At 39.0% G+C, this 25,482-nt stretch overlaps 1 protein-coding gene across 1 annotated transcript in view; it reads left to right on the top strand.

The window, feature by feature from the left end:
• EYS (eyes shut homolog) overlaps window positions 1-25,482 on the top strand; it is a 944,860-nt gene that overhangs the window by 261,311 nt on the left and 658,067 nt on the right. Inside the window, exon 14 of the mRNA XM_075087034.1 lies at window positions 6,771-6,875. Coding sequence (XP_074943135.1) covers window positions 6,771-6,875 — 105 coding nt within the window. The remainder of the gene's footprint in view (window positions 1-6,770; window positions 6,876-25,482) is intronic.

The following is a 25,482-nucleotide window of genomic DNA, read 5'->3' as shown; positions in this document are numbered from 1 at the left end:
ATTGTACTAGAGGTTTTGATGCTAAATTATATTTCCCAGTATATACTGGGCTGTGTTTTTAACAAGTGAAATAATTTACCTTTGGGGACCTCTTCTTTGACAGAGCCATACTATAAAAGGTATGACACTATCAGTTTTAGTATGACCATTCTAAGTAGTAGCCATACTTGGTGCCACCTTCGGCGGCACAGTTGACTTTTTTTTTCCTTCACATTTTGGCCTTTTTCTTTATCTTGATTTTTTCTTTCTTTTCACCTTTCTCTTTCTCAGGTCTGCAACTCCCTATAACTACTGATACTGCTATATTTGAGACATTTTACATATGTTAGGCATTTATTCTGTGTCCATTTTGTTATCCCTAGAAATGTTTTTGCCCAGCTCCTATGTTTGCTTCACACCAGTAACTGGCCACAAGTGAGCTGTTAATTGCCTCGGAGGGTCCAGTACCATCCTACAAATGTACCTTCAAGGCCTCTGCTCTCTCCCCTGTACTCGTTCACTCTGCAGTCTTATCCTAGGGACATAATTAGTTCATCCCATACATCAGAACTACTTGGTATTCATGTCTACATCTTATTAACAATAAGCATAACATGATGCAATTGTACAAAATTAAAGAATCATAGAATCATAGAATGGTTTGGGTTGGAAGGGACCTTTAGAGGTCATCTAGTCCAGTCCCCCTGCAGTGACCAGGGACATCTTCAACTAGATCAGGTTGCTCAGACCTCCGTCCAACCTGACCTTGAATGTTTCCAGGCATGGGGCATCTACCACCTCTCTGGGCAACCTGTTCCACTGTTACACCACCCCCATAGTAAAGATTTTTTTCCTTATATCCAGTCTATATCTACACTCCTTTAGTTTAAAACCATTAACCCTTGTCCTCTTACAACAGGCACCTCTAAAATATCTGTCCCCATCTTTCCTATAGTCCCCCTTCAAGTACTGAAAGGCTGCAATAAGGTCTCCCTGGAGCCTCCTCTACTCCAGGATGAACAACCCCAACTCTCTCAGCCTGTCCTCATAAGGGAGGTGCTCTAGTCCTTGGATCCTCTTCATGGCCCTCCTCTGGACCCACTCCAACAGTTCCATGTTTTTTCTGTGCTGGGGACCCCAGAGCTGGATGCAGCACTCCAGGTGGGGTCTCACCAAAGTGGAGAAGAAGGGCAGAATCACCTCCCTCGACCTGCTGGCCATGCTTCTTTTGATGCAGCCCAGGACATGATTGGCTTTCTGGGCTGTAAGAGCACATTGTTGGCTCATGTCCAGCTTCTTATCCACCAGTACCCCAAGTCCTTCTCTGCAGGGCTGCTCTTAATCACTTCATCTCCCAGCCTGTATTGATACTGGGGATTGCCCCAACCCAGGTGCATGACCTTGCACATGGCCTTTTGTTGAACTTCATGAGGTTCTCACAGGCCTACCTCTCCAGCTTGTCTAGGTCTCTTTGGATGACACCCCATTCTTCTGGTGCGTCAACTGCATCACTCAGCTTGGCGTCATCTGCAAACTTGCTGAGGGTGCACTCTATTCCGCTGTCTATGTCATTGATGAAGATATTAAACAGTACTGGTCTCAGTACAGACCCCTGAGGGACACCACTCATCACCAATCTCCATCTGGACATTGAACCATTGACCACTACCAAGAAAACTAAAACAAATGAGGCAAGATCTACCTGGCCACTAGGCAGGCCCTGAGGCCTCTGGTCTTAGCTTGACACCAAACCTGTAGCCTAACATTAGCAATGGCAATGCCATACACACTGGGCGACAGGGCTGTAGTGGTGATGACTGGGACATTACCCCACAGCTTGACTCACTTCACTTAAACAGTAGGTTGACCAGACACTACTGCTTGCCCAGATCTGAGGAGTCTGGAGGCAGGAAGGGAAAAGCGTTGAAAGGAGAGTGATGTTTTTAAAGCTGTTTATACAACTTCTATAAGATGACTTTTTTCCTTGGCACTTTTGCAGTCAGGCAAGAAACAGAATTGCATCGATTATTTGCTCTGGTAACAGGAGAGCAGCACCTGACAACCACTTTTCCTGAGAACCTCCAAGGACGGGACATACACGTTCCACATGATGACAATGATGCTACAGGGCCCAGTTGCCTTGGGGTGGGCTATTGCTGTCACAGAAATATATCTGGCTCGCAGAATTGTCTTGATGTTTTCCCAGGAAAGACCCACAGAAGGCTACAGGATGAGCGGATTTATTCTGGAAGTCTTCTAACAACCCATAGATTTCTGGTTGTATGCTCTACGTTAGGTCTGTATACCAGAAGGCAGTTAATGTTGCCCATTAACCACCTTGTACTGAACCTAATTACTTGGTCTTGATTAAAGCACACATTGAATCCAAAAACATTTAATCCTGATTTGAATGCACGAAGAGAAGCCAGAATTTCACTGGCCTTTTTTTTTTCCTAGCAGTAATCACCATCAGATTTAGAGGTTTCTATTAAATATTTCATTTAAATTTTTGTCTTCAACTTCAAGCTATTGAGTCTCATTACCTTTTCTACACAAAGTGAAAAAGCCTCTTACTACCCAAGTATTTTCTCTTTGTAAAGACACTTATACACTGTAATCAAGTCGCTTCTTGTTTTTGTTTGTTTTAAATGAAACAGATGGAGCTCTTTAAGCCTTTGCCGACAGCATGCTTTCTTCAGTTGTTGAATAAATTGTGTAGCTTTTCCTGCATCTTTCCCACTTATTTTTAAATATGGAACACTGTAGTCAATGTTTTATGCAGAGGTATTTTACACATCAATATTCCTTCTTGGTCTTTTTAAATACAACTGAGAATTCTTTTTTTTTTTTTTTTTTTGGTTACAGCACTGCAATAGTGCTTTTATGCCAAGGTCTTCTCAGATCTTCCTTCTCAGATCACATTTGTTGTTTCCTAACATACAGAACAGCTACAGTTCAATAGCTATAACCTACATATCTTTTTCTTTGCTTGTATCTGGCAGCTGCAAGTGACCAGAAGTGACCTGCAGTACATTGAAAAATATACTCTTTAACTAAGCAAAAGTTATCACAAGATTTCAGTTAGTGCATACACTTGCTGTCATGCAGCAGAGAGATACAGGAAAGTGAGAGTGGAAATGCAGTGTCTTTAAAAGTCAGTGTTGAAATAATAGAGTAAGGCCTTTTCACATTCACCTATAGAAAAAGAGGCTTGGGGAAGGATGAAGTGGTTCATGTATCTCATTATGATTTTCTCATGAGAAAGACTTGAGGGGTGAATATAGGTTGAATGTGCCAAAAGCTGTACTGCTCTCTTCGTAAGAGTAGGACTTTCCATCTATCCCTTTGTATTTTTAACCACGTACATTTACAGTGTGTATGAAGAATGTGTTTGTTTCTGCCTGCTAGTGTTAATATTTTTACCACAGCCTGAGTGTCCTCTGCTTCTTTGGCTACTGCATGCCTGGACTCACCTCTCTCTTATCTGAGCAATACAGAAATGTGTTTTAATGGAGAGACAGAGTGGAGATACAGTTTTGGATAGAAGCAATAGGTTCAAAGTGGGAGCTCTGTTATTACACATCAAGTAACTTAAAATCTTTCCCATCCTATTTTAAATTTCCTAGACTTTTTGGTATGGATGACTCTTGGTCCTTCCTTACATGACCACAGATAGAGAATACTTGTCCTGCTTTACACTACTGTGAGTCATAGCAAATTTCCTGGCACTCACTACATGAACATAAAAGCCTTTGGACCTTCTTCTTGTTATAAACATTGTTTCTGCACTGTAAATTATATAATCATAGCACTAGAAGAAAACACTAAAGATCATCTATTCCATTCCCATCCCAGAAAAAAACATATACTATATTGTGCCATTCCTGATATGTTTATCTCATCTTAAAGAAGTCCAACACCATTCCTTATTCCCCTCAGGCAATCTTCCCGTTGTGTTGTTATACTAATCATTAGGAGCTCCTTAACATCTAATCTGACTTTCAGTGCAGTTTAAATGCATTACTTCTTATCCTGTCCGCTATGAACATGGAGAACTAAAGACATTTGCAAAGCCTTTTCTTATTTTATGACTGTCATCACATTTCTATTCAAATCTTCCTTATTTAGGCTTTAAAGCCCCTTTCATTTAATTTTTCCTAAGAAGTCATGCTTTTGAATTCTTTATCATTCTTGTCATGTTCATCTGGACTGTCTTCATTTGGTCCACATATTCCTTGCATGCAGCTCACTGCACAGTGCAAAGCACTCCAAATGCAGCTTTCCTCCAGCTAGATGAGAATGGTAGGATTACTTTATGCTTCTAACTGGATATGTTGCTTTTTATCTATCCCAGCACACTATTTGATTTGGAACAAAATTCTGGGGTTTGTTCCTACTTAACTTGTGATTTGCTGTATGATGATATCTTCCACTGGTTCTGATTGGATAACATTTGTTATTTCAAACTCCTTCTCCAATTTGTCAAAATTTATGAAGACTTCTAATCCTGTCCTCCATTTGTGTTCCCATCAATAAGCTTACTCTGTTGTCCACCAACCGGACTGTTGCTGAAAAAATGGAGTGGAACTAGACGGACAGCAGATCTCTTTCAAAATCTGTGTAATTCATTCATTCATTTTGGTAGTAAAACCACCACTGATAACTGATGTATGAATATGGCTTTCCGACAATTTTTATTCATCTGATAATATCCTCTTGTAGTTCATATCTAGTCCAATTACTAGGATTTCACACAAGATAGCAGTAGAAGCATTACTGAAGTAAAGGAATATAACACGTGATACTTTTGATTTTTTTCTCACAAGGCCTACAACTCTGGTCTAGAAGGGAATTGGTATGCTTATATAAGGCTTGTTTTAATATATTATTTTATATATACAAGTTCTTACAAGTAATCGGTTTAGTAACTTTTTCACATATTTCCTCCAGGAACTGAAATTACACAGATGGATCTGTCGTATCAAGGCTCTGTCTTTCACACCTTTTAAAAGACTGACTTCACTGAGTCTTCAGGTACTTTACCTATCTTCCACAAGTTCACAAAAAAAACTACTGAGTTTTTAATCAGCCAGCTCTTGAAGTACCCAAGGGTGAAGTTCATCACACCAGCCTACCTGAACATCTAACTCATTTCACAGTTCTGCAGTCTGCCTTCTCTATTCAGCACTGAAGTTTTGCCCTTTGATCATAGGTATCAATTATGATAACGATCTGCTTGCAACTGACCTTTCTACTGATGATTGAAGCAAAAGAAATATTGAACAATTTGGCATGATTACCATTATCAGTGGCCATCCTTCTCCATTGAATGGCAAACCATAACTTTCCTTCATCTTTAATGCTGAAGTACTTACAGCATGATTTCTTGTTACCCTGACCATCCCATGATAGCTACATCTTACTCAGTGCCTTTGCAGGTCTGATTTCACGCCTACGTATTTATGCTGTACTTCTTAGGATATCCTTAGTAACCTTACCTATTTTTTGTTAGTTAGGGATTTTCATCCTTTGAAAAACCAGGAAGTGCCAAGCTGGTCTCCTAATAGCCAGGGTCTTTTTCCCCACAAAAAGACAGTTTGTCCTGGTGTACTTCAAGAAAGCAGTAATTTTCTTAATTACCATTTTAGTTTAGTTCAGCCTGCCAACAGTTTTCACATCGGAACTTTTCTGCATTCTTTGCAATTTTCTAATTTGCTTTGGGTTTATGTTGTTCATCACCATCTCCTACCCCTTCCCATGGATGTAGATGGGTCTCACCCAAGTTCTTTACATTCCTTACTACATATTCAGAGATTACTCTTGCCTTTTACTTCGCAACAAATTCCAGAAAATCTCTGTTTGATGTTGCCTTTCCCACTATTGCATGAAAAAAAATGCTAAGAGCACATTAAAAAGTCTTTGTATTTTTGAATTATTCCTTTCCAAGATGTTGTTTTCCATCACTTTCAGGATAGAATAACAACAAGCATTTTGCTCACTCACATCAGTGACAGGTACAGTTTTCCTTCTCTGTCACTGGAGTGGCTTCTGGTATTCATAGGACCTCTTAATCGCTATAGTTGTCTCTTGATTTTGAATCAGTTTTGGATCAGAAAGATCCCAGTATAATTCATAACAGGCTAGAGCTTGCTCTAAATTAATGCAGTACACATTAGAGAGATGAAGGACTGTGGATTTTCTTTGGTATGTCCAGCAAGTTAATTGTTTTCATAAGCCACCTATTACATTGTCTTCTAAATATTCTCCTTTATATATCTTGTGTATTTCTCCTATATTTTTGTTGTTCAGATTTGAATTAATTTGAATTGAAGGTCAATTAAATATCTTTAAAAGAAGAAAAATTAAGAAACAGATGAGTGAATTTGTGGTTTTCTGTTGGGATCTGAGAGGTGGCTTTATTCATCTAAACATGGAAGCAACCTTGAGAAATATTTTGCTTATTATTGTTCATGAGGCTATTAAATCTCTAAAATAGTTTTAAAATTGTGGCATACAATTCTAGTAATTACAGTACTGAGATGTAATGTTAGAATACACAAAGAATATATTTGCAAATATAGCTTATACTTATTCTTTTAAAATATTTGTTAACTGTCAACAATGATCTATTAATATCTCTAGTTTTAAAGCTGCCAAGCAGAAATAAAATAGTGTTTCCAACTTGGAAAAATTAAATTATGCAGTTGTCACTTGTACTGTGAAGTAGCTTTTCTGCTTTCCCAAACCCAGCATGATTTATAGTTTTAATGTTTAATTTTCTTTCCTGTCAGACAAAAACTGTTCCACGGATATTCGTGAATGTTCCTTCAACCCCTGCAAAAATGGAGGACATTGCCATGATTTGATTGGTGAATTTTACTGTAGCTGTTTGCCAGGTAAGAAGTCAGGTGATATTTAGGTGAGAAATGTTCTGTGGTTTTCAAGAAATAAATACAGTTTTTCATAACCACACAACTAAGTAGTCATTTATTTTGCCTGAAAAAGAGAGAAGGACTAAGCAAGTATTCTTTAAGCATACTCTACAACTGTTGTGTGGCTGGTGTCAGCAAAACTAATTTACAAAACTTAGCTTGGGTACCAGAAGTCCTGCCTTGCAAGCTGATGAATGAAGAGTCTTAGAAATCAACCAACGCTGTCAGCGGTATTCACCCCAGAATCTCTGAGCAATTCTGAATATCTAAATATTTGCAAAAGTTAATCTTCTTCCTTCCACGAATGCAGCATGGGTTTGTTTCCTTCTTTTCTACTAGCAAGAGTTATTTTTCAAATTTTTTATTATACATTAAAGAAAAAAATGGAAGAATTCATACACTACTTGTCAAAGAGGTTGCTTGCAGTGGTGAAAGAATCTATTAATAAATGAAGTCATCAATAATATCAGACCAATTTTTCTGTCTCATATGGCATACACAATTTTTATCAAATATACAGTGTCTTATAAATACATGAACTTATATGCTTCAGTGTGGCTTTTTCTCTACAGAGTTAGATTGGTGCTACAGGCCAGCTTCTATATATTGGAATGTAATATCTTTTCATATAACCAGCTAATTTAAATATATGATACTTGGATAGTATAACTAATTGTTGATTTTTTTTCCTGCTATCTTTATTGTGGGACAACTAGCCATCCTCTGATTGGAAAGTAGCAAATAAAACATGAAATGGTAGTACTTTTTGAGTTGCAGTTTTCATATTCTTAGGTCACTTAGTTACCTTTTTACAGGTACATTTACTATATACACTTAATTACACTTAAATATGTAAGGTCACGTTGCATTAAACCTTGTTCCATCACATCAAGTTAGCAATATCATGGTAAAAGGATCAAACTTATATTTGGACAGAAATATTTGTTTATAACAGATAGGAAAAGAAGCAGTTAAAATTATTATGTCCCTCTAAGAAATATATAAGTTTTTATGTAAGAGATTTAAAAATGTGTACAAGCTATTTGAAGTCTTATGTGTAAATAGTTTGAAAGTTATTGAAGTGTGAAACATAGAAATAACGCTAACAGGCAGCACTGCCACTAAATCATGGTGTATGTGCTTAAAAATATCTTGAATATATACATAAATACATATGGGTATTAGTATATATAGAAGTGTATGCATCTGTGTATTATACATGCACACACATATACATACAGCCTCTTTTAAGACCCAAAAGTCTCTCAACAGACTTTCAGGATGCAGAAGTTTTGTCTTTTATTATTATTATTCTTATTGTTGTTGTTGTTGTTGTTGTTGTTATTGTTGTTATTGTTATTATTGTTATTATTGTTATTAATTACTATGGCTAATTTGTTAAGACTGGATTCTTATATGTTGATGTAATAGGCTAGTTTTACTTTTTAAATTGCAAAGCCTGTGACTATATTTCATTAGTCTTTCCATGCTAGATAAACCAAATACCATACCTTATTTTGTCAAAGAGTATTTTGATTTGTGCAATCACAAACACGAGTATGAAAACACCTGCCTGCTTTGCAGGACTGAAAAAGTGAGATCATATGTATGAAATGATTATTAAAATGCTGTAAGAAGTACACATACAGACTATATATACTTTCTACTGATAGTTTTGAACACCTGTTAGATACAGCCTTTGTGAAGTATTAACACATCTGGAAGATACAGGATGAAAATTAATGATTTAGATAGTATTTAGTCTAGGAAGGTATGAGATTATGCATGGTTGTGCTGGATTTGAAAGAAGAAAGCAACGGCATTTATAAATAACAGAAAACAAAGGATACATAATAATTATGTATCATAAGGACTATGAGCACAGAAAACAGAACAGCTAACATAGACCTACTAGTTGTTACAGCAGTTTCCAGGATTCTCTAATGAACTGCAGGAAGTATCTTCTGGGATCTTCTTTTTTTGAGTAACATCATCTGGCAGGCTGCTGTGCTGGGTGAGGAATAGATTTGCTTCTGTTAGCTGTTTCCTCTTCAGGGAGTGCCTATACACACCATTTTCACCTGACTGCTAATCAAGGAGTGTTGAGCTGAAGCTGAGGGAGCAGATATAAATCTGGTAAGTAAAAGCACTGTTCCTGGACAGCAGAAAATGGAGGTCTGGCAGTTGTTGTAAGGTGGTCCTTGAAACTGTGCTCAAGATCTACGCAGTGATGGTGGTAGTGTGCTACAGGGCAGCCTCCAGCATCAACTGAACAAATACCCCAGGCAAAACAGAAGCCTTGATGTAAGCAGTACTCCTGAAGCATGATGTTGCCATGTAGGCTTTGAGCTGCAGACAATACTTCTTTCTGGGGTGGGGGTGATGGTGGCCTCACCTGTGAAAGAGGTGAGCAGACTGCACACGATCACAGAGAATGAATGTGGGAGATCAATAAGGTCTTTCCACATGCCCTGTAGAGGCAAAAGCCTGAGCCACGTGATGCAACGAAGGATAGACAGCTAGAGATTATGCTTAAAGGAGTAGTGGATGGAGGAAGATGGGGGATGGTGGAAACTTATTACTCTTGCAACAGAAGGAATGTTCTTTCTTTGCCTGCACACCTGCAATTACTGAACAGGCACAGTGCCCGGAGAACAGGTGAGGACAAAGCAAATCTGTCAAAGGCACTGAGGCCAGTAGAACCTGAACCAACTGTCTGCACCAAGCACAAGTGGTGGGTAATAATCAGAAGAGATTTCCTGCTGCAGGGGATGGAGGAAACCATCTGCCTGTCTTCATTTCTTGGAAGATTTCCTACTTGTTAGGGGCTTGGATCTCAGATCCTTTGGAGAGACTGCTGATGTTCATCTTGCCCTCAGACTGCTACCTCTGGTTGCCCATCCAAATAGGAACCAACAGTACTACCAAGGGAGACCTGGAACAAATAGAAGAGTGACTACAGATCACTAGGAAAAGTGAAGAAGGGCCTGGGGCATCATGTGGTGTTTTCTTCAGTCTTTCCAGTGAAAGTAAAAGGCTTAGGTAGGTTTGGGCATGTCATGCAGGTGAATGCTTGGCTGCCTGGCTGGTATTGCAGGCAGGTCTCTAGCTTTTAGTACCCTTTCTGAAGAACTACTGGTGAGAGGTGTGGCCCAGTTGATAAAGTGGAATAAGAGCATTTCTGGCAACAGGCTTCCTACTGTAATGAGAGGACTTTAAATTAGATAGACCACAGGAGGATTACCTTAACCAGAAGAGAAGTGAAGACAATGAGAAAGTGTCCAGGGGACAGAATAGTGGGGGAGGGTCTCACACTTGCGAAAGTAGCATGACTGAGGAGGGTCCCTCTTCAGTACATATGCAGAAATGCATGCAGGATGTGATACAAACATGAAGAATTAAAAGTGTGTGTGCAGTTGCACAGCAGTGATCTCATGGAGTTTAGAGAGATGTGGAGGGATAGCCAACACAAACAGACTGCTGCAGTGGAAGGATACTGGGTCTTTAGGAAAGACAAACTGAGACGGTGAGAAGGAGGGGTTTCACCCTATGCAAAGAAGAGCCTCAGATATATTGAGCTTTGCTTTGGAATGAATGATGGGCCAGTCAAGAGCTTATGGGTAAGGATTAGTGGGCAAACCCACACAGGTGGTGTGGTGGGCATCTGCCATAGACCACTTGATCAAGAAGAGGAAGTGAATGAAGCCTTCTTTAAACATCTTAAGAAGTCTCACCATCACAGGCCCTCATACTGATGTGTAACTTCAGTGACCACAGTATTTGCCAGTGGTTTAATAGGGCTGGGCACAAGCAACCCAGGAGACACCTGCAGTGTTGAGGAAAAAAATTTGATACAGGCGATCAGCATGATGATAGGGGAGATGTTCTGCTGGACTTGTTCTTCACAAACAAGGAAAAACTGGTGAGGGATGTAAAGCAGCCTTGGCCCCAGTGACTGAGTTGAAAATCTTGTGAGAGACAAAAGCAGCAGAATCACAGCCCTGAATTTAAGGTGAGCTCATTTTGTTTGAGGAATCTGCCTGACTGGATCCCCACCGTTGGAATGCAAAGGAGCCCAGGACAACCTTCTCAAACGTAGTAATGGTCCGTTCCAATTTGCAGGAAGCTGAGCAGATATGGCAGAAGGATGAAGAAAGCATGATGAATGATGTGCATGTAGTGACAAAAGGGTATGGAAAAGAGAGAGTTTATTAATGGCTTCGCTGCTTCTGTTTACTGATAAGTTCATCTTCAGGTGTCTCAGATTGGTCTGCCTAGAGGCGGAATCTGTGGGAGTGAAGCATTATGCATGGCAGAGGAAAATAATTAGGAAGGACTTAAACAAATTAGGCATACATAAGTATGTGGGACCTGATGACATGCATCCACAGGTGCTGAGGGAGCTGGCTGGCATCATTTTAAGACTGCTGTCCATTATCTTTGAGTAGTCATACAGACATGGGGAGGTTTCTGATGACTGGAGAACGGCAAAAGCAACCCCATCCTAAAAAGGAGGATTCAGATAACTACAGGCAAGTCAGCCTAACCTCAATCCCTGATTGAGGGGAAGGGATTGAGGGGAACAGGAGGGAAGTTATAGAACAAATGCTTCTGGAAGCTGTGTTCAAGAACATGAAGAACAGAAATGTGACTGGAAACAGTCACCAGGCATTTACGGAGGGTGAATCATGCCTAACCAATCTGGTAGCCTTCTATCATGAAATAGTCAGCTCTGTGGAGAAATTGAGAGCAGTGGATGCAATTGACTTTAGCAAGGCTTTTGACATGACATCCCTGAGTAATGCTGTTGACAAAATGAGGGATACAGACTGGAAAAGTGGACAGTAAGATAGACTCAAAATTGGCTGGACCACCATGGTTAAAGGATTTGTGGTAAGTGGCACAAAGCCTAGTTGACAATTGGTAACTAGCGGCATTCATGATTATGTGATACTGGAATTAAATCTGACTAGTGTTTTTATTAGTGACCTGGACAACAGGTTACATTCTCGGGAAATTCACAGGTGGTATAAAACCAGGGTGAATGGTTGATATGCTGAAGGCTAGGACTTCTATGCAGAGGGACTTTGACAGGCTGGAGAAACAGGTCAACAGGAATCTCACAGAGTTCAACAAACAGAAATGCAAGTAGAACGGCTTTGGAAGAATAATCCTATGTACCAGTAGAGCCTGGTGGCCAATTGGCTGGAAAGCAGATTTGCAAAAAATGACCTGGGGGTCCTGGTGTTCAACAATTAGAACATGAGCCAGCCATGTGTCTTTGTAGCAAAGAAGCATCCTGGGCTGCATTAGGCTAGAATGTACGTAGCAAGTCTGGAGATGATTATTTTTCTACTCATAACTTGTGAAGCTGCATCTGAAGGGCTGTGCCTAAGTTTTGCATTCTCCACTGAAGAAGCACGTTGCCATACTGGGGCAAGTCCAGCAGAGGGCCATGAAGACAGCAAGGGACCTGGAGAACCTGATGTACAAGGAGAGGTTGAGGTAATGGGACCTGTTCAGCCTGAAAAAAAAGGCTAAGAGAAGATCTTATTGGGGTTTACAACTACCTACAACTATCCTCCCATGAGAATACAGGGAAGACAGAGCAAGTCTCTTCTCAGAAGTGAAGATGCAATGGACAAAAGTTGGAATGCAGGAGAATTCTGATTAGATATTAGAGAGATAAAAAAACACTATGAAGGTCGTTAACTATTGGAACAAGTTGTCTGTAAGGCCTGTGGAATCCTCATCCCTGGAGACATATTCAAATCTTGACAGGACAGTTCCAAGACTAGCTGATGTAGCTAGTCTTGCTCTCAGTAGGATTAGACTAGATGGCCTCAAGAAGTTATTTCCAACAGAAATTATCCTGTGATTCTAGTACTAAATAAGGAATCTTTGCCCAATTTTATGTGTACTTCACAAATTTAATACTTTACATTTAATTTGAATTTGACTACCTGTGCCTATACGCACAGTCTTTGAGACGGTAAGTTTTTGGCCATATCTAAAAGTTTTCCATAATCTTTATTAGGGTGTCACCTTTTATCAATCAATTTTGTAGCTGAAAAAAATAAAAGTGTTTGTTTATATGCAATGCTTTTCCAAAGCCAGAATTTGTAAGAATATTTTAAAACTTCTCAAACATAATTTTTTCCCTTGTGTTAATTTAGCTTTCCACTAGGAAATGGCTTCATATCTACGCTGAATTTTAACAAGGAAAAAACAAAATTAAAAGCAAGTACTATAATGGTGTAGCAAAAAGTTTATTTTAACAGTAGTCTGTCATCTGGATATCTTGCCTTGAAATGGTAAAGTAGAGAAGACCAGTTTGAGGAAGAAATGAGAAGTCTCTCTTTAAAGTGTATCATTTCTCCCCAGGTAATCTGATATTTAAAGAACTATTAATCTAGAAGATGTTGGATTAGTAGAATGTATTCAGAAAGGCAACAAAGTCATCAACGGACTAGAGCAACTGCCTTACGAAAAAGCAAGGACCCATTAAGTTTGTAGAAGAAAAGAATGAGGGAAAGAGAGAAAGCTTAGAAACAAAATCATGAAAGCAGGGGCTAAGCTGGAAGCAGAACTGTTGTTCACCGAAGCATGTTCACAAGAAGCAAGAAGGCACTTGAACCTAGTGGAATTTTGGACTAAAACACATAAAAGAACTTTTAACAGATGCCATTACATTTCTTAACTTGTTACCACAGAATCTGATGTAGTTAGAGAATTTATTTAGAAGGTTTGGTAAGGGATTAGACAAATTCACAACCAAAAAGGCTGTAAGTGGATACTAAAGGATCCTCTGACTTCTTTAATACACCTAAATGCTTGGAGGTTTTAAAGGGAACAGACTATTGGAAGTGGCTAATCTAATACGCTCTCCCTAAATGGCCTCTCTTTTCCCTTTCTCAGACAGTTCTAGCCTAGATGCACCATTGCACTGACAACACAGGGTGTTGCTTAGATTCTTACAGGACATGCTTCTGTGTTTTACAAAACCTTATATCTACTACACAGCTTCTTCCCCATCCCTGTTCATGCCTCAGTGATGTATTTTCCCTGCTACACCTAACTGAATACATAAATATTTCTTCTTTTCAGTGGGATTAGTGGATGATTAGCATGATTGCTAAAGCAGACAGATTTTGAAGCAGAAAATCCTGTCAGTTGAGATGCTTGGATTGATGGATTCAACCTAGAATCAATTGTTGTTCAACTTAATACACTGAATCAAAGGAGCAGTACTTCTGATTAAGAGTAAACTCACACACAGAAAAATTGTAAATCAAATCCTTCCTTTTTGGGAGGTTTGCTGTTATTAAAGTTTACTGTACTATGAAATAAGACTGTACTTTCTTTCAAACCTTTCTGGGAACCCATATTATGAAGTAGAAGCTTATACATGAAAGTTTTCACTCCAGGAAGAGGCCCTAGGAAAAGTGTAAAAGTGTTCCATGCTGTGACTCAAAAAATAAAGTGAATCATCAAGATTACAGATGGGAAACGTTTAGGAGTGCAGCAGTCCTTCACACTGCTACTGCACAATCACTCTTAACATAGAATTTGTAAGGATTTTTTTTTGCTTTGATTTCAAAGTTGCCTCTTAAGAAAGTCTAGCATTTTTACATGAAACTGTTGCTCAGCTTACCAAAAAGATTACCGATGGGTAGTTTAAAATTCCTGTTATCAATTTCTTGCTCCAAGTTAAAATTCATTTATACAATTTGTAAGTCATATATTTTTCTTATACCTGTAACATCCTAACTTATAGTGGGATAGCATTCTTTCTAGACAAGTCCATCTAATCAGCTGTAGAAATGCTATTCAGCAGTCTACCACTTACAGAAAATGCTTTGAGTATTCATATAGCAAAAGAGTACAGAACTGCTTGAAGGCAGCTGTTAGAGGACTCAATATTTTAGGGAAATAGAGGTTAATATATTCACATGATGTTAGCTCTTTTGCAAAGTCTTTATACTGAAATTTCTGTGGTCAGTCACATCCATGAGATACCACTGTTGACTCTCCATCCAGGAAGCAGGCTGAGGTCACTGATAGTCAGAGCTGTTGGAGAAGCAAAAGTTATGCAGTTGGCTCCCCAGGACCTGCCACATACCTGAATCTTGCAAAAGCAGTACCTGGAAGCAATGAGTGATGTAATCTTCCTAGGTCGTTCTTTGCTTTTGCACTCTGCAGTGTAATGGTTAACCTGTCCTTCCGTTCTCCTCCCCAGTAACGTTTACCTCACACTATTTAAGCCTGCTATAGGAAAGAGTGCCATTTAGTGTAGCTTTCTAAGATGTATGAAATAACACAGTGAATAAATCATTATGTCCTCATGAAACTCATGCATTACTATAGCAGGGTGGTTACTAGAATTTTATGTATGTATCAGCAAAAATGTCAGACAAAATTAAGTATGGTAATACAACAGAAGAATGCTGATCAGTACTAGCCTGAACCCAAGGGAATGACAGAGGGAAGACAATAACAAGGCTAAGCAAAAAGTGCCCCATTTGGGGACCTAGGACAGGATCTAGAATGCAAATGTATAACCTGTCCTTTCTGCACAGAACATTACCCATACCATCCAGCAGGCTCGGATCCCGAAAATGTGAAAAAAGTTGTCTACCTATACCTTCAGTATCTTATTCCTTTTTCTCTGTCACTGTTTTATTAAGAAAAAAAAATCAAACCAAAACAACTATTATTCATTATTTGGAATTGAGAGAGATTTAATTAAAAAGAGTCCCTGACCTGCTCATCATCAGAACAGAAGGACTCAGAAATAAAGACTATTGAATTTTAAGTCATTAATGGGTATTCCTTCCAAACAAATAATTGATTGGCTCTGCGTACTGGGTCTGATTTGGATGGAGTTGATTTTCTTCGTAGCAGCCCATATGTTGCTGTGTTTTCGATTTGCGACCAAAGCAGTGTTCCCAACACGGGTATTTTTGCTATTGCAGTGCTTACACAGCGTCACAGCATCAAGGCCTGTTCTGTTTCTCACTCGGCCCCGCTAGCAAGCAGGCTAGGGTTGGGCAAGAGGCTGGGAGGGGACACAGCTGGGACAGCTGACCCCAGCTGACCAAAGGGACATCCCATGCCATATGGCATTGTGCTCAGCAATAAAACCTGGGGGGAGACTTTTTCTAAAGTAGCTTTTGCTCAGAGACTGGCTGGGCATCACTCTGCTGGTAGGAAGTGGAGAGTTACTGCCTTTGCACCACTTGGGGTTTTTTGGTCATTTACTAAACTGTCTTTGTCATGACCCAACAGTTTTCTCACTTTTGCCCTTCCAATTCTCTCCCCCATCCCATTGGGGGAGAGTAAGCAAGTGACTGGATGAGGGCTTACCGGTCAGCTGGAGTCAGCCCACTCCACTCTGGTTGCTTTTATACATTAAAACTTCTTTATGTCTCTATTTTTTTTGTCACAGTTTTCTACTTTTACTTGTTAGGCTCTTTTATTATTATTCTGTAACTTCCAGTTTCTTCCTGATATTAATTTTTATGAACTTATCCAGTTTTATGATTGTTCTCTATTTCATTTTTGACAGTATTTTATCTAGACATATGCTTTAGTTGTAGGTTTGATGTTTTTAAGCACCTAGCACCTAGCTTTAACTAACTAAAATTTCATGAAAGATTCCTTCTCATCACTTATATTTTTCAGTTTAAATTATCCCAGCTGATTTTTCTTGTAATTGTATTTAATTTTGTAAGATCTGTCATTTGAAACAGATATACTATACCAGTATGCATACCACTCTATATTCATTTATGTATGTGCATATGTACAGACTCTCTTCACACCTGCTTTCAGAAGTTGGGCAGGAGTGTCGATCTGTTCGAGGGTAGGAAGGCTCTACAGAGGGACCTGGACAGGCTGGATCAATGGGCTGAAGCCAATTGTATGAGATTTAACAAGGTCAAGTGCCGAGTCCTGCACTTGGGTCACAACAACCCCATGCAACGCTACAGGTTTGGGGAAGAGTGGCTGGAGAGCTGCCTGGAGGAAAAGGACCTGGGGGTATTGGTTGACAGCCAGCTGAACATGAGCCAGCAGTGTGCTCAGGTAGCCAAGAAGACCAACAGCATCCTGGCTTGTATCAGGAATAGTGTGGCCAGCAGGAGCAGGGAGGTGATCATGACCATGTACTCGGCACTGGTGAGGCTGCACCTTGAATATTGTATTCAGTTTTGGGAACCTCACTACAAGAAGGACTTTGAGGTGCTGGAGCATGTCCAGAGAAGGGCAATGAAGCTGGTGAAGGGTCTGGAGAGCAAGTCTTATGAGGAGATGTTGAGGGAACTGGGGCTGTTTTAGTCTGGAGAAGGGGAGGCTGAGGGGAGACCTTTTCGCTCTCTACAACTACCTGAGAGGAGGTTGTAGCAAGGCGGGTGTTGGTCTCTTCTCCCAGGTCACTAGCGATAGAACGAGAGGAAATGGCTTCAAGCTGCATCAGGGGAGGTTTAGATTGGATATTAGGAAACATGTCTTTACTGAAAGAGTGGTCAGGCTTTGAAATAGGCTGCCCAGAAGGTGGTAGAGTTGCCATCCCTGGAGGTATTTAAAAGTGTAGACGTGGCACTTCAGGGCATGGTTTAGGAGGCATAGTGGTGTTGGGTTGATAGTTGGACTTGATGATTCTCGAGGTCTTTTCCAACCTTAATGATTCTATGATTCTATGAACTTATGATTAAGAAAGCACATGGTAAGCACATTAAGATTAAGATTCTATGAACTTATGATTAAGAAAGCACATTTCTCAGTCTTGTGAAAGGATCCAAACTTATTAGGTGTAATAACTTTACTAAGTTACTTTCTCATTTATAATTCCAGATTTCTTCCTGTGTCCCTATCTTTATCAGTATAGTGCTTCATGCCAGTGGTAAGAGAAACTTTCCTGCAATAGAACAAGAAAAAATTGCTGGCTTCCTCTCTTTTTTCAAAAAATGTGCTGTCATTTATGAGGATAAAATATAGGAAAAAACTTTATATTGATTAACAGCTCATTCATAATGTCAATTCAATCCTCCAATCCTAAGAGATGACTTAAAAATTTGACATTTTTCTAACAGAAGCAACACTATTTATTTCAAAGTGGATAATAAGACATTGAGTTACTGTTAACAAAAGCAGACACAAAACAGTGATGTCTCAAGAAATACTATAGTAACCCATTACAAATCCCCCAGGTGAAGAAATACCTCTACGACAGCCTCTAGCTTGAGTCTATTTGTTTTTAAAACTACTACAACAGTGGTAACAGAATGAAATGGAATCATCTGTTTTCTCAATATTAAACACTTATTTTAAAGACCTTTTAAACCATTATAGCTGTATTTCACAATTCTCCAAAGTTATATTCTTCTATAAAGGATTTAACTACCCAACTGTTGATGAATTTTTCATTTGCTGCTTCCTATATCTTATTCTTAGTATCTTAATTCTTATTGTCTAATCACAGAATCACAGAATGGCAGGGGTTGGAAGAGACCTGTGGAGATCATCTTGTCCACCCTCCCTGCTTGAGCAGGGACACCTAGAGCAGGGGGGGCAGGAACGCATCCAGACAGGTTTTGAATGCAGAGAAGGAGACTCCACACTCTCTCTGGGCAGCCTGTTCTACTGCTCTGTCACCCTCCAAACAAAGAAGATTTTCCTCATATTGAGGTGGAACTTCCTGTGTTCCAACTTGCACCCATTGCCCCTTGTCCTGTCATTGGGCACCACTGGAAAGAGTCTGGCCCCATCCTCTTGACATCTGCCCTTCAGGTATTTATAAGTATTGATAAGATCTGCCCTCAGTCTTCTCTTTTCCAGGCTGAACAAACCCAGGTCTCTCAGCCTTTCCTCATTAGGGAGATGCTCCAGTCCCCTGATCACCTTCGTCGCTCTCCACTGAACTCTCTCCAGTAGTTCCCTGTTTTTTGTGTACTGGGGTGCCCAGAACTAGACGCAGTACTCCAGATGTGGCCTAGAAGGGGAGGATAACCTCCCTCAACATGCTGGACCGACTCCTTTTAATGCACCGTAGGGTACCATTGGCCTTCTTGGCTACAAGGGCATATTGCTGACTCAAGGTCACCTTGCTGCCCACCAGCACTCCCAGGTCCCTCTCAGCAGAGCTACTTTCCAGTCGTTCAGCCCCCAACCTGTACTGGTGCATGGGGTTGCTCCTCCCCAGGTGCAGGACCTTGCACTTGCTCTTGTTGAATTCCATGAGGTTCCCCTCAGTCCAGGTCTCCAGCCTGTTCAGGTCTCACTGAATGGCAGCACAGCCTTCTGGTGTATCAGCCACTCCTCCCAGTTTTGTATCATCAGCAAACTTGCTGAGGGCGCACTCTGTCCCTTCATCCAGGTCATTGATGAATATGTTGATACATTAATGGAATATGTTACCATACTAAGTGACTTTTGCTGATAAAATGAGCCCATTCACAAATAATAAGAAATTAATAAGACCACCCCAAACAAAAAAAAAAAACCAAAACCCCTAAGTTTTATTACTCAGGTAAACAAATTAATCAGATCCAGAAGGTCACTTAATTCCCTTTTGCATGTGAGAAATCTCAAGTTTTGTTTGTATTCATATAATCTCTGTGGACAAGAAGAATCTGAGGTGTAGCAGCTCCAGATTTCTACCGCACAGTTTTTTTTCCAGCATGTACCCTAAAAATGGGATCTCTCACACCCCATTCTTCAGTACGTATGATCCTTTAGCCAACTGCAAGCACAGACGTCATTAGAACTACACCCTTATGTAGAAAATAGACACCTTCATCATCATATGCGTGTTTAGAACAAGGCCACCATGAACAAAACTTAAATAATGCTAAATGGAAGGGTTAGCATGAAAGATCACTTGCATTAAAAAACTGAATACATGTGGAAGGATACATGGCCTTATTTTGGGTACTGTCATTGGTGACAAAGAGAAGGAGTAAGGTAAGACACTGAAGGATGTCCCAGAAAAGAGCACTCAAACTGTTTATTAGCACCTTCCCTGTGAAGAACTGTCTGGAGAGTATTACATGCCATACAAAATCTATAGTAGTATAGATAACTACTGTTTTGTATTTTTAAAAAAATCATATTTTACTACTCCCATGATGATACCAGCACTTTTCTAAGATTGCAGAGAAAGACTTAGGTGTACTCTATTTTTTGTATTGTACTGGACAATGTACACTTGCAGCCCAGAAAGCCAATCATGTCCTGGGCTGCATCAAAAGAAGCATGGCCAGCAGGTCGAGGGAGGTGATTCTGCCCTTCTTCTCCACTTTGGTGAGACCCCACCTGGAGTGCTGCATCCAGCTCTGGGGTCCCCAGCACAGAAAAGACATGGAACTGTTGGAGTGGGTCCAGAGGAGGGCCATGAAGAGGATCCAAGGGCTAGAGCACCTCCCTTATGAGGACAGGCTGAGAGAGTTGGCGTTGTTCATCCTGGAGTAGAGGAGGCTCCAGGGAGACCTTATTGCAGCCTTTCAGTACTTGAGGAGGGCTTAAAAGAAAGATGGGGAGAGACTTTTTAGTAAGGCCTATTGCGATATGCAAAAGGTAATGGTTTTAAACTAAAAGAGGATAGATTTAGATTAGATATATGGAAGATACTTTTTACATTGAGGGTTACGATGAAGCACAGGCACAAGTTGCCCAGAGAGGTGGTAGAAGCCCCATCCCTGGAAACATTCAAGGTCAGGCTCGACGGGGCTAATCTAGTTGAAGATGTCCCTGCTCATTGCAGGGGTGTTGGACTAGATGACCTTTAAAGGTTCCTTCCAACACAAACTGGTCTATGATTCTATGACTCTCTGATTCTAATAACGATTAATTCCTCATTTCCCTTCTTGTTGTCAAACATGGGTGGCCAGAAGGTGGCAGACATGATTAGATGATTTATGAGTATTTTTATATTCCATTTCAATACACCTCCCCAAGCCCATCTTGGACACTACTTCACAAAACAGCTACGCAAGACAGCTCCTTAAAGGAAAATTAAGCCAGTAATGTATGCATCCCACTTAGAGATTCCATTTTGTTGAGAAACAAAGCATTTGTTAGTAAGCAGGAACACTCATACTTTCACCTTACCAAAAAAAAAAAAAAAGTATATCTGTGCATGGGGTGAGGTATGGGGGCATATAAACACACACACCAGCACTCACACACATAGTTTTCCAGCATTTTTTTCTGTTAGATTTCTTTATTTTACAAACTTCTGAAGCTTGAGTTTTACTCTACCAGTTGCTCTGCTCAGTCCTTCACGTTGATGCAATCTCTGGCTCCTCTCTGTCTTCTTCTGTTTCTGATACTGGAAATGCAAATAACACTTCTTTTCAGACATCCTTTTCCAGGAAACAGCTTTAGACACCTAAATTTTTGGTCAGTATGCTGTATTACCTGTATTGGTCAGTATTACCTGTAAAGCAGTTTAAGTGGTAATCAAACTATGGTCTTTTTCCTAAGTCAGTGTGTTGTGTCTACTGAACAAATTTTAGACATTTGATTTATATGTTTAACAATTATTTAGTCCAAAACTTCTATTTCTGGAAAGTAGATAACTTATAAGTGGTTTGTCCAATACATGTCTAAATATATTCAAATTTCTAAACAAAGATCTAAAGGGTTTGTAATTATGATCTGCTATCTTTTATGGCAATCTCTGGTCTAAAAGAAAAAAAAAATCTGTAGTGTATTTATATGGACAAAACTAGAACAGGCTTTGTTCTACTGCCAATTTTTTAGAAATATTAATATTCCTTATTCTGGACAACATTTATTCTTTTCCTTTGACATTTCCATACACTCATTTAATTCTTCATCTATGTTTTTATTCTGTCTTTACACTTTCCTACCCTTCTCTAAAAAAACTCCCTTCTTCAACAATCCACTGTCAAAATAATCTTCCACTTTGGATCCTGCAATAGATGGAAAAATAATTAACATTTGTTCAATTTTCATTTTCTATGGCTCTATTTGCATTATTAAGGAGTAAAAATATTGTATAAAATTCTTGATATTGTCAGCTTATGGAATTGCCTGGCCAGACCTTCAGTCTATAGCTATTGCTTTATAGCTTTTAATCACCTATCATCACCATGTCCCAGTACTTAAGGGGTAGCTACAAAGAAGATGGAGACTCCCTTTTTACAAGGAGTCACATGGAGAGGACAAGAGGGAATGGACACAAGTTGGTCTTTGGGAGATTCCGACTGGACACCAGAGGGAAATTTTTCACAGTGAGGACAGTCAACCATTGGAATAATCTCCCCAGGGAAGTGGTTGACTCGGCCACGTTGGACACCTTCAAGAGTCGTCTGGACAGGGTGCTGGGCCTCTTGTCTAGACTGTGCTCTTCCCAGAAAGGTTTGACAAGATGATCCCTGAGGTCCCTTCCAACCTGGGATTCTGTGATCTTTTTCTTTTGTCCTCTACTTATCTGTTACTAGAAACAGTTTTGGGTTTTTTTCCAGCTTTCTGGTATCAGATCGTGTTCCTGTCTGTTAAGAAATGAAGGATCATATTTGGATTTTATAATCATATTATCTTTGAAAATTACAAATCATAAACTAAAACATAAATGATGGATGAAATGCGGTGCCTACGTGCTTTCTCTCTGTCCAACAGGTTGCTTAACAGCAAATTCTAAGAAATGGTTCAACCCAAAATTTTGGTTGTATATTATCTGCCAACCTTAATACCATGAATGACATGCATAGCAGGCTAATGTATTTTTATTTGTATTTGCTTATTTGTGTTCCTGAATTTTACTTTAAAAAACCTTTGAACTGGAGAGCTTTTTATTTAATCTGGTGTGAGATCACACCATTGGGGGCAGCTCATCCTTTTACCTCCTTATTTGTGTCACATGAATTCTGAAAGGCAGGCAATGCCGCCGAGATGTGACTGATGGAGGATAGCAACACTGCCCACTGCGTCTGCTGATTTTACTGGCAGCTTCATATTTCACTGATCTTTTTTTCAGAGATGTTAAGCTCAGTTAAATTATGTGTAATTATCAGAAGTTAGAAAATATATGTTAATTATTACTACTGTTTATATTGTTAATATTGCTTTTATATAAAAACATAGTTCATCACATATATTTGGTTTTTATTAAAATTCACATGTATTTATTTCTAAAAAATATTCAATGTTGGGAAATTATATAGACCTGCCAAATAAATATAAGCTTTGAGGACACAAAAAAATATGTAGATTTTCTCCATCAGTCTCCATTACTGGATTTAAGGAGCTGCTGTTATGAATCAATTTTTTGTACTCTGTTGAGGGAATGAAAGAGCTATTTCTCCTCATTAAATCTTAATTCTTTCCACTAGAAAAGCCTCCTATTCTTTTTCAGAAAAAAAAAATAGGTTAGCACGATAGACACAATAGAGAGTATTTGACGGTGATACACATTTAGGTAAGGCTGTCAATAATGAATGGGTGTTGGATATAAAATATACATCACTAAAAGTAAGTAATAGCAGCAATTAGAAATCAATTAAATTAAAAGGAAGCATCAAAGAACACTATTAAAGCAGAAGAAAATCCTCAAAACATCAGCCGTCCCCTATATAATCTATTAAAGCATGACTGTTGCATGTATCAGCATTGAAAAAAGGACACAAGGAGAAAGAGGTGATTGGTTTTTATTTTAATTCTAGACAAGCAGAAATATTCCTGTGTAATCTACCTGTAAGCTATCAATGAGAGGGAAAAAAATCAACCAGAAACTCCTCTAAGAAATACACTTTTAGAAAACAGGCATTCTGAAGAAAAATCTTTAAGAATCTTTTCTTTCCTCATTTTCCTCTTTTTTTAAGAAGAAATATGGCTCCCTTCTGCTTTCTCACAGGTGGAGCACCATCATTTTAATTTGAGTTAAGCTTGCTATTAGTGCTCTAAATCAGGTGAGAATCAAGGCATGTTATTTCTTTATTTTCTAACAACATTTTATTTATTTTCTAGCAACATTTGAGTAGTAAGACTTTTTTTTTTACTTTTAGATTATTAATCTATTCCTGTCAACTATTATTATTTTTCATGTTTAAAAAATGCCACTGGCCTGGAAGCTGAAGCCAGCTATTACATACTGACCTACTAGCAGCATTGTATTTTCTTTGATTGTAACTGGTTTTGCCTGCTTTGGAAACAAATACCTCAAATATTTATTTTGGTCTTGTTACACATAATTTGTTTTAAAAAATATCAAAGTAGCATGTACAGTCACTCCTTTATAGAGGGAGGAGAGGTTTATGTCTCTGGGACTTAGCTTTAATTACCTGCAGAAGTTTTGCCATTTTTCAGGTCCTGTAGTTATGTTTCATTAAGTGATATCCTATTAGTCTGATCCGGGAGATTATGCAACTAAAAATGATATGGAAAAATCAAACTATTTCTACTATGCAATTTCTTACTCTCTTTTTTTCATTATGCATAAGGGAATTTATAAATGTCATAGTTTTAGCATATAAATTACAATAAGAGATATATAGGAAGAGGTAATAAGAAACAAGGTATGTACTGCAATACACATCACCTTCTCAGTATGTCTTGACGTCCCCCCAAAGGAAGCCACAAACACTGACCAATTTGCAGTCCTTCTGGTAAAATGAAAATGGATGACTGCTATTATTTCATAAGATTTTTCTTTTTCCTTTCTACTTTTGTGGCTGTATTATTCTGCAGTTGTAAAATAGCATTAGATCCTGTTCTAATGCATCATACCATGAAATGATAAGACAGTCTGACACATTCCAAGGCAGCAAGCACAGCCAGAATAAAAACTTATTCTGTGGCTTCTCAGTGTAAATAATAGAGAATCTGAAGTTGCCTGCTGTGGTACAGTAATCAAACTTCTGTTGAAATAGCTATAAGTCTTCTGGTGTATTTCTGTAAGATGTATAGAGTATGCCTCTGTTCCTACTTAATCCTTCTTCTCTAGGTCTAATCCATCTTTTAGTGGAACTGACAAATATGTTCCTACAGTATTGGAAGATGTATTTGGCCTTTGTGGCCCTTTTCCTAGGTTTGAGGATTTTTTTGAAAGAAAAACACTGTAGAGCAATAGTTCTCTTACATCTTCTCATTAAATTGTATGGCTTAAGGTCCAGCTTGTCCAAAGCAGTAAAAATGGTCATTCAAGTCAGGCTGCTAAAGGAGAAGTGATGCACTCATTAGCCCTCACTGGCAGAAAGAAATTCTAGACAGGGGGAGAATGAAGAGAAAGAAAGTGACAGAAAGGTCAGAGATCTTACAGAGAAATCTGAAGATCACTAGCAGCAGAGTTTGCGAAGTCACTCCTTTTAAAAGAACTTTCAGTATAATTAACTTCTGTTCTGCTGTTTTGCTTTATATTCAAGAAAAGATTAAGTACCCTTAAAAAAAAAAGGATGGGAGGAAATGTATAGCTATTATTTGGGTAATTCTTTTGAAGAGAGAAAGGAAAATGTCAACTTCTTTCCTAACAAAGAGAGAAAGTTGTTGACGTACAATGCCAAGAAGTTTTCAACATCCTTTTTGCTTGATCTTGAACAAAAAATGTCAA

Source organism: Phalacrocorax aristotelis, chromosome 3 (assembly GCF_949628215.1).
Source record: "Phalacrocorax aristotelis chromosome 3, bGulAri2.1, whole genome shotgun sequence".
Classification (NCBI taxonomy): domain Eukaryota; kingdom Metazoa; phylum Chordata; class Aves; order Suliformes; family Phalacrocoracidae; genus Phalacrocorax; species Phalacrocorax aristotelis.
This window is presented reverse-complemented; position numbering and strand designations above follow the sequence as displayed.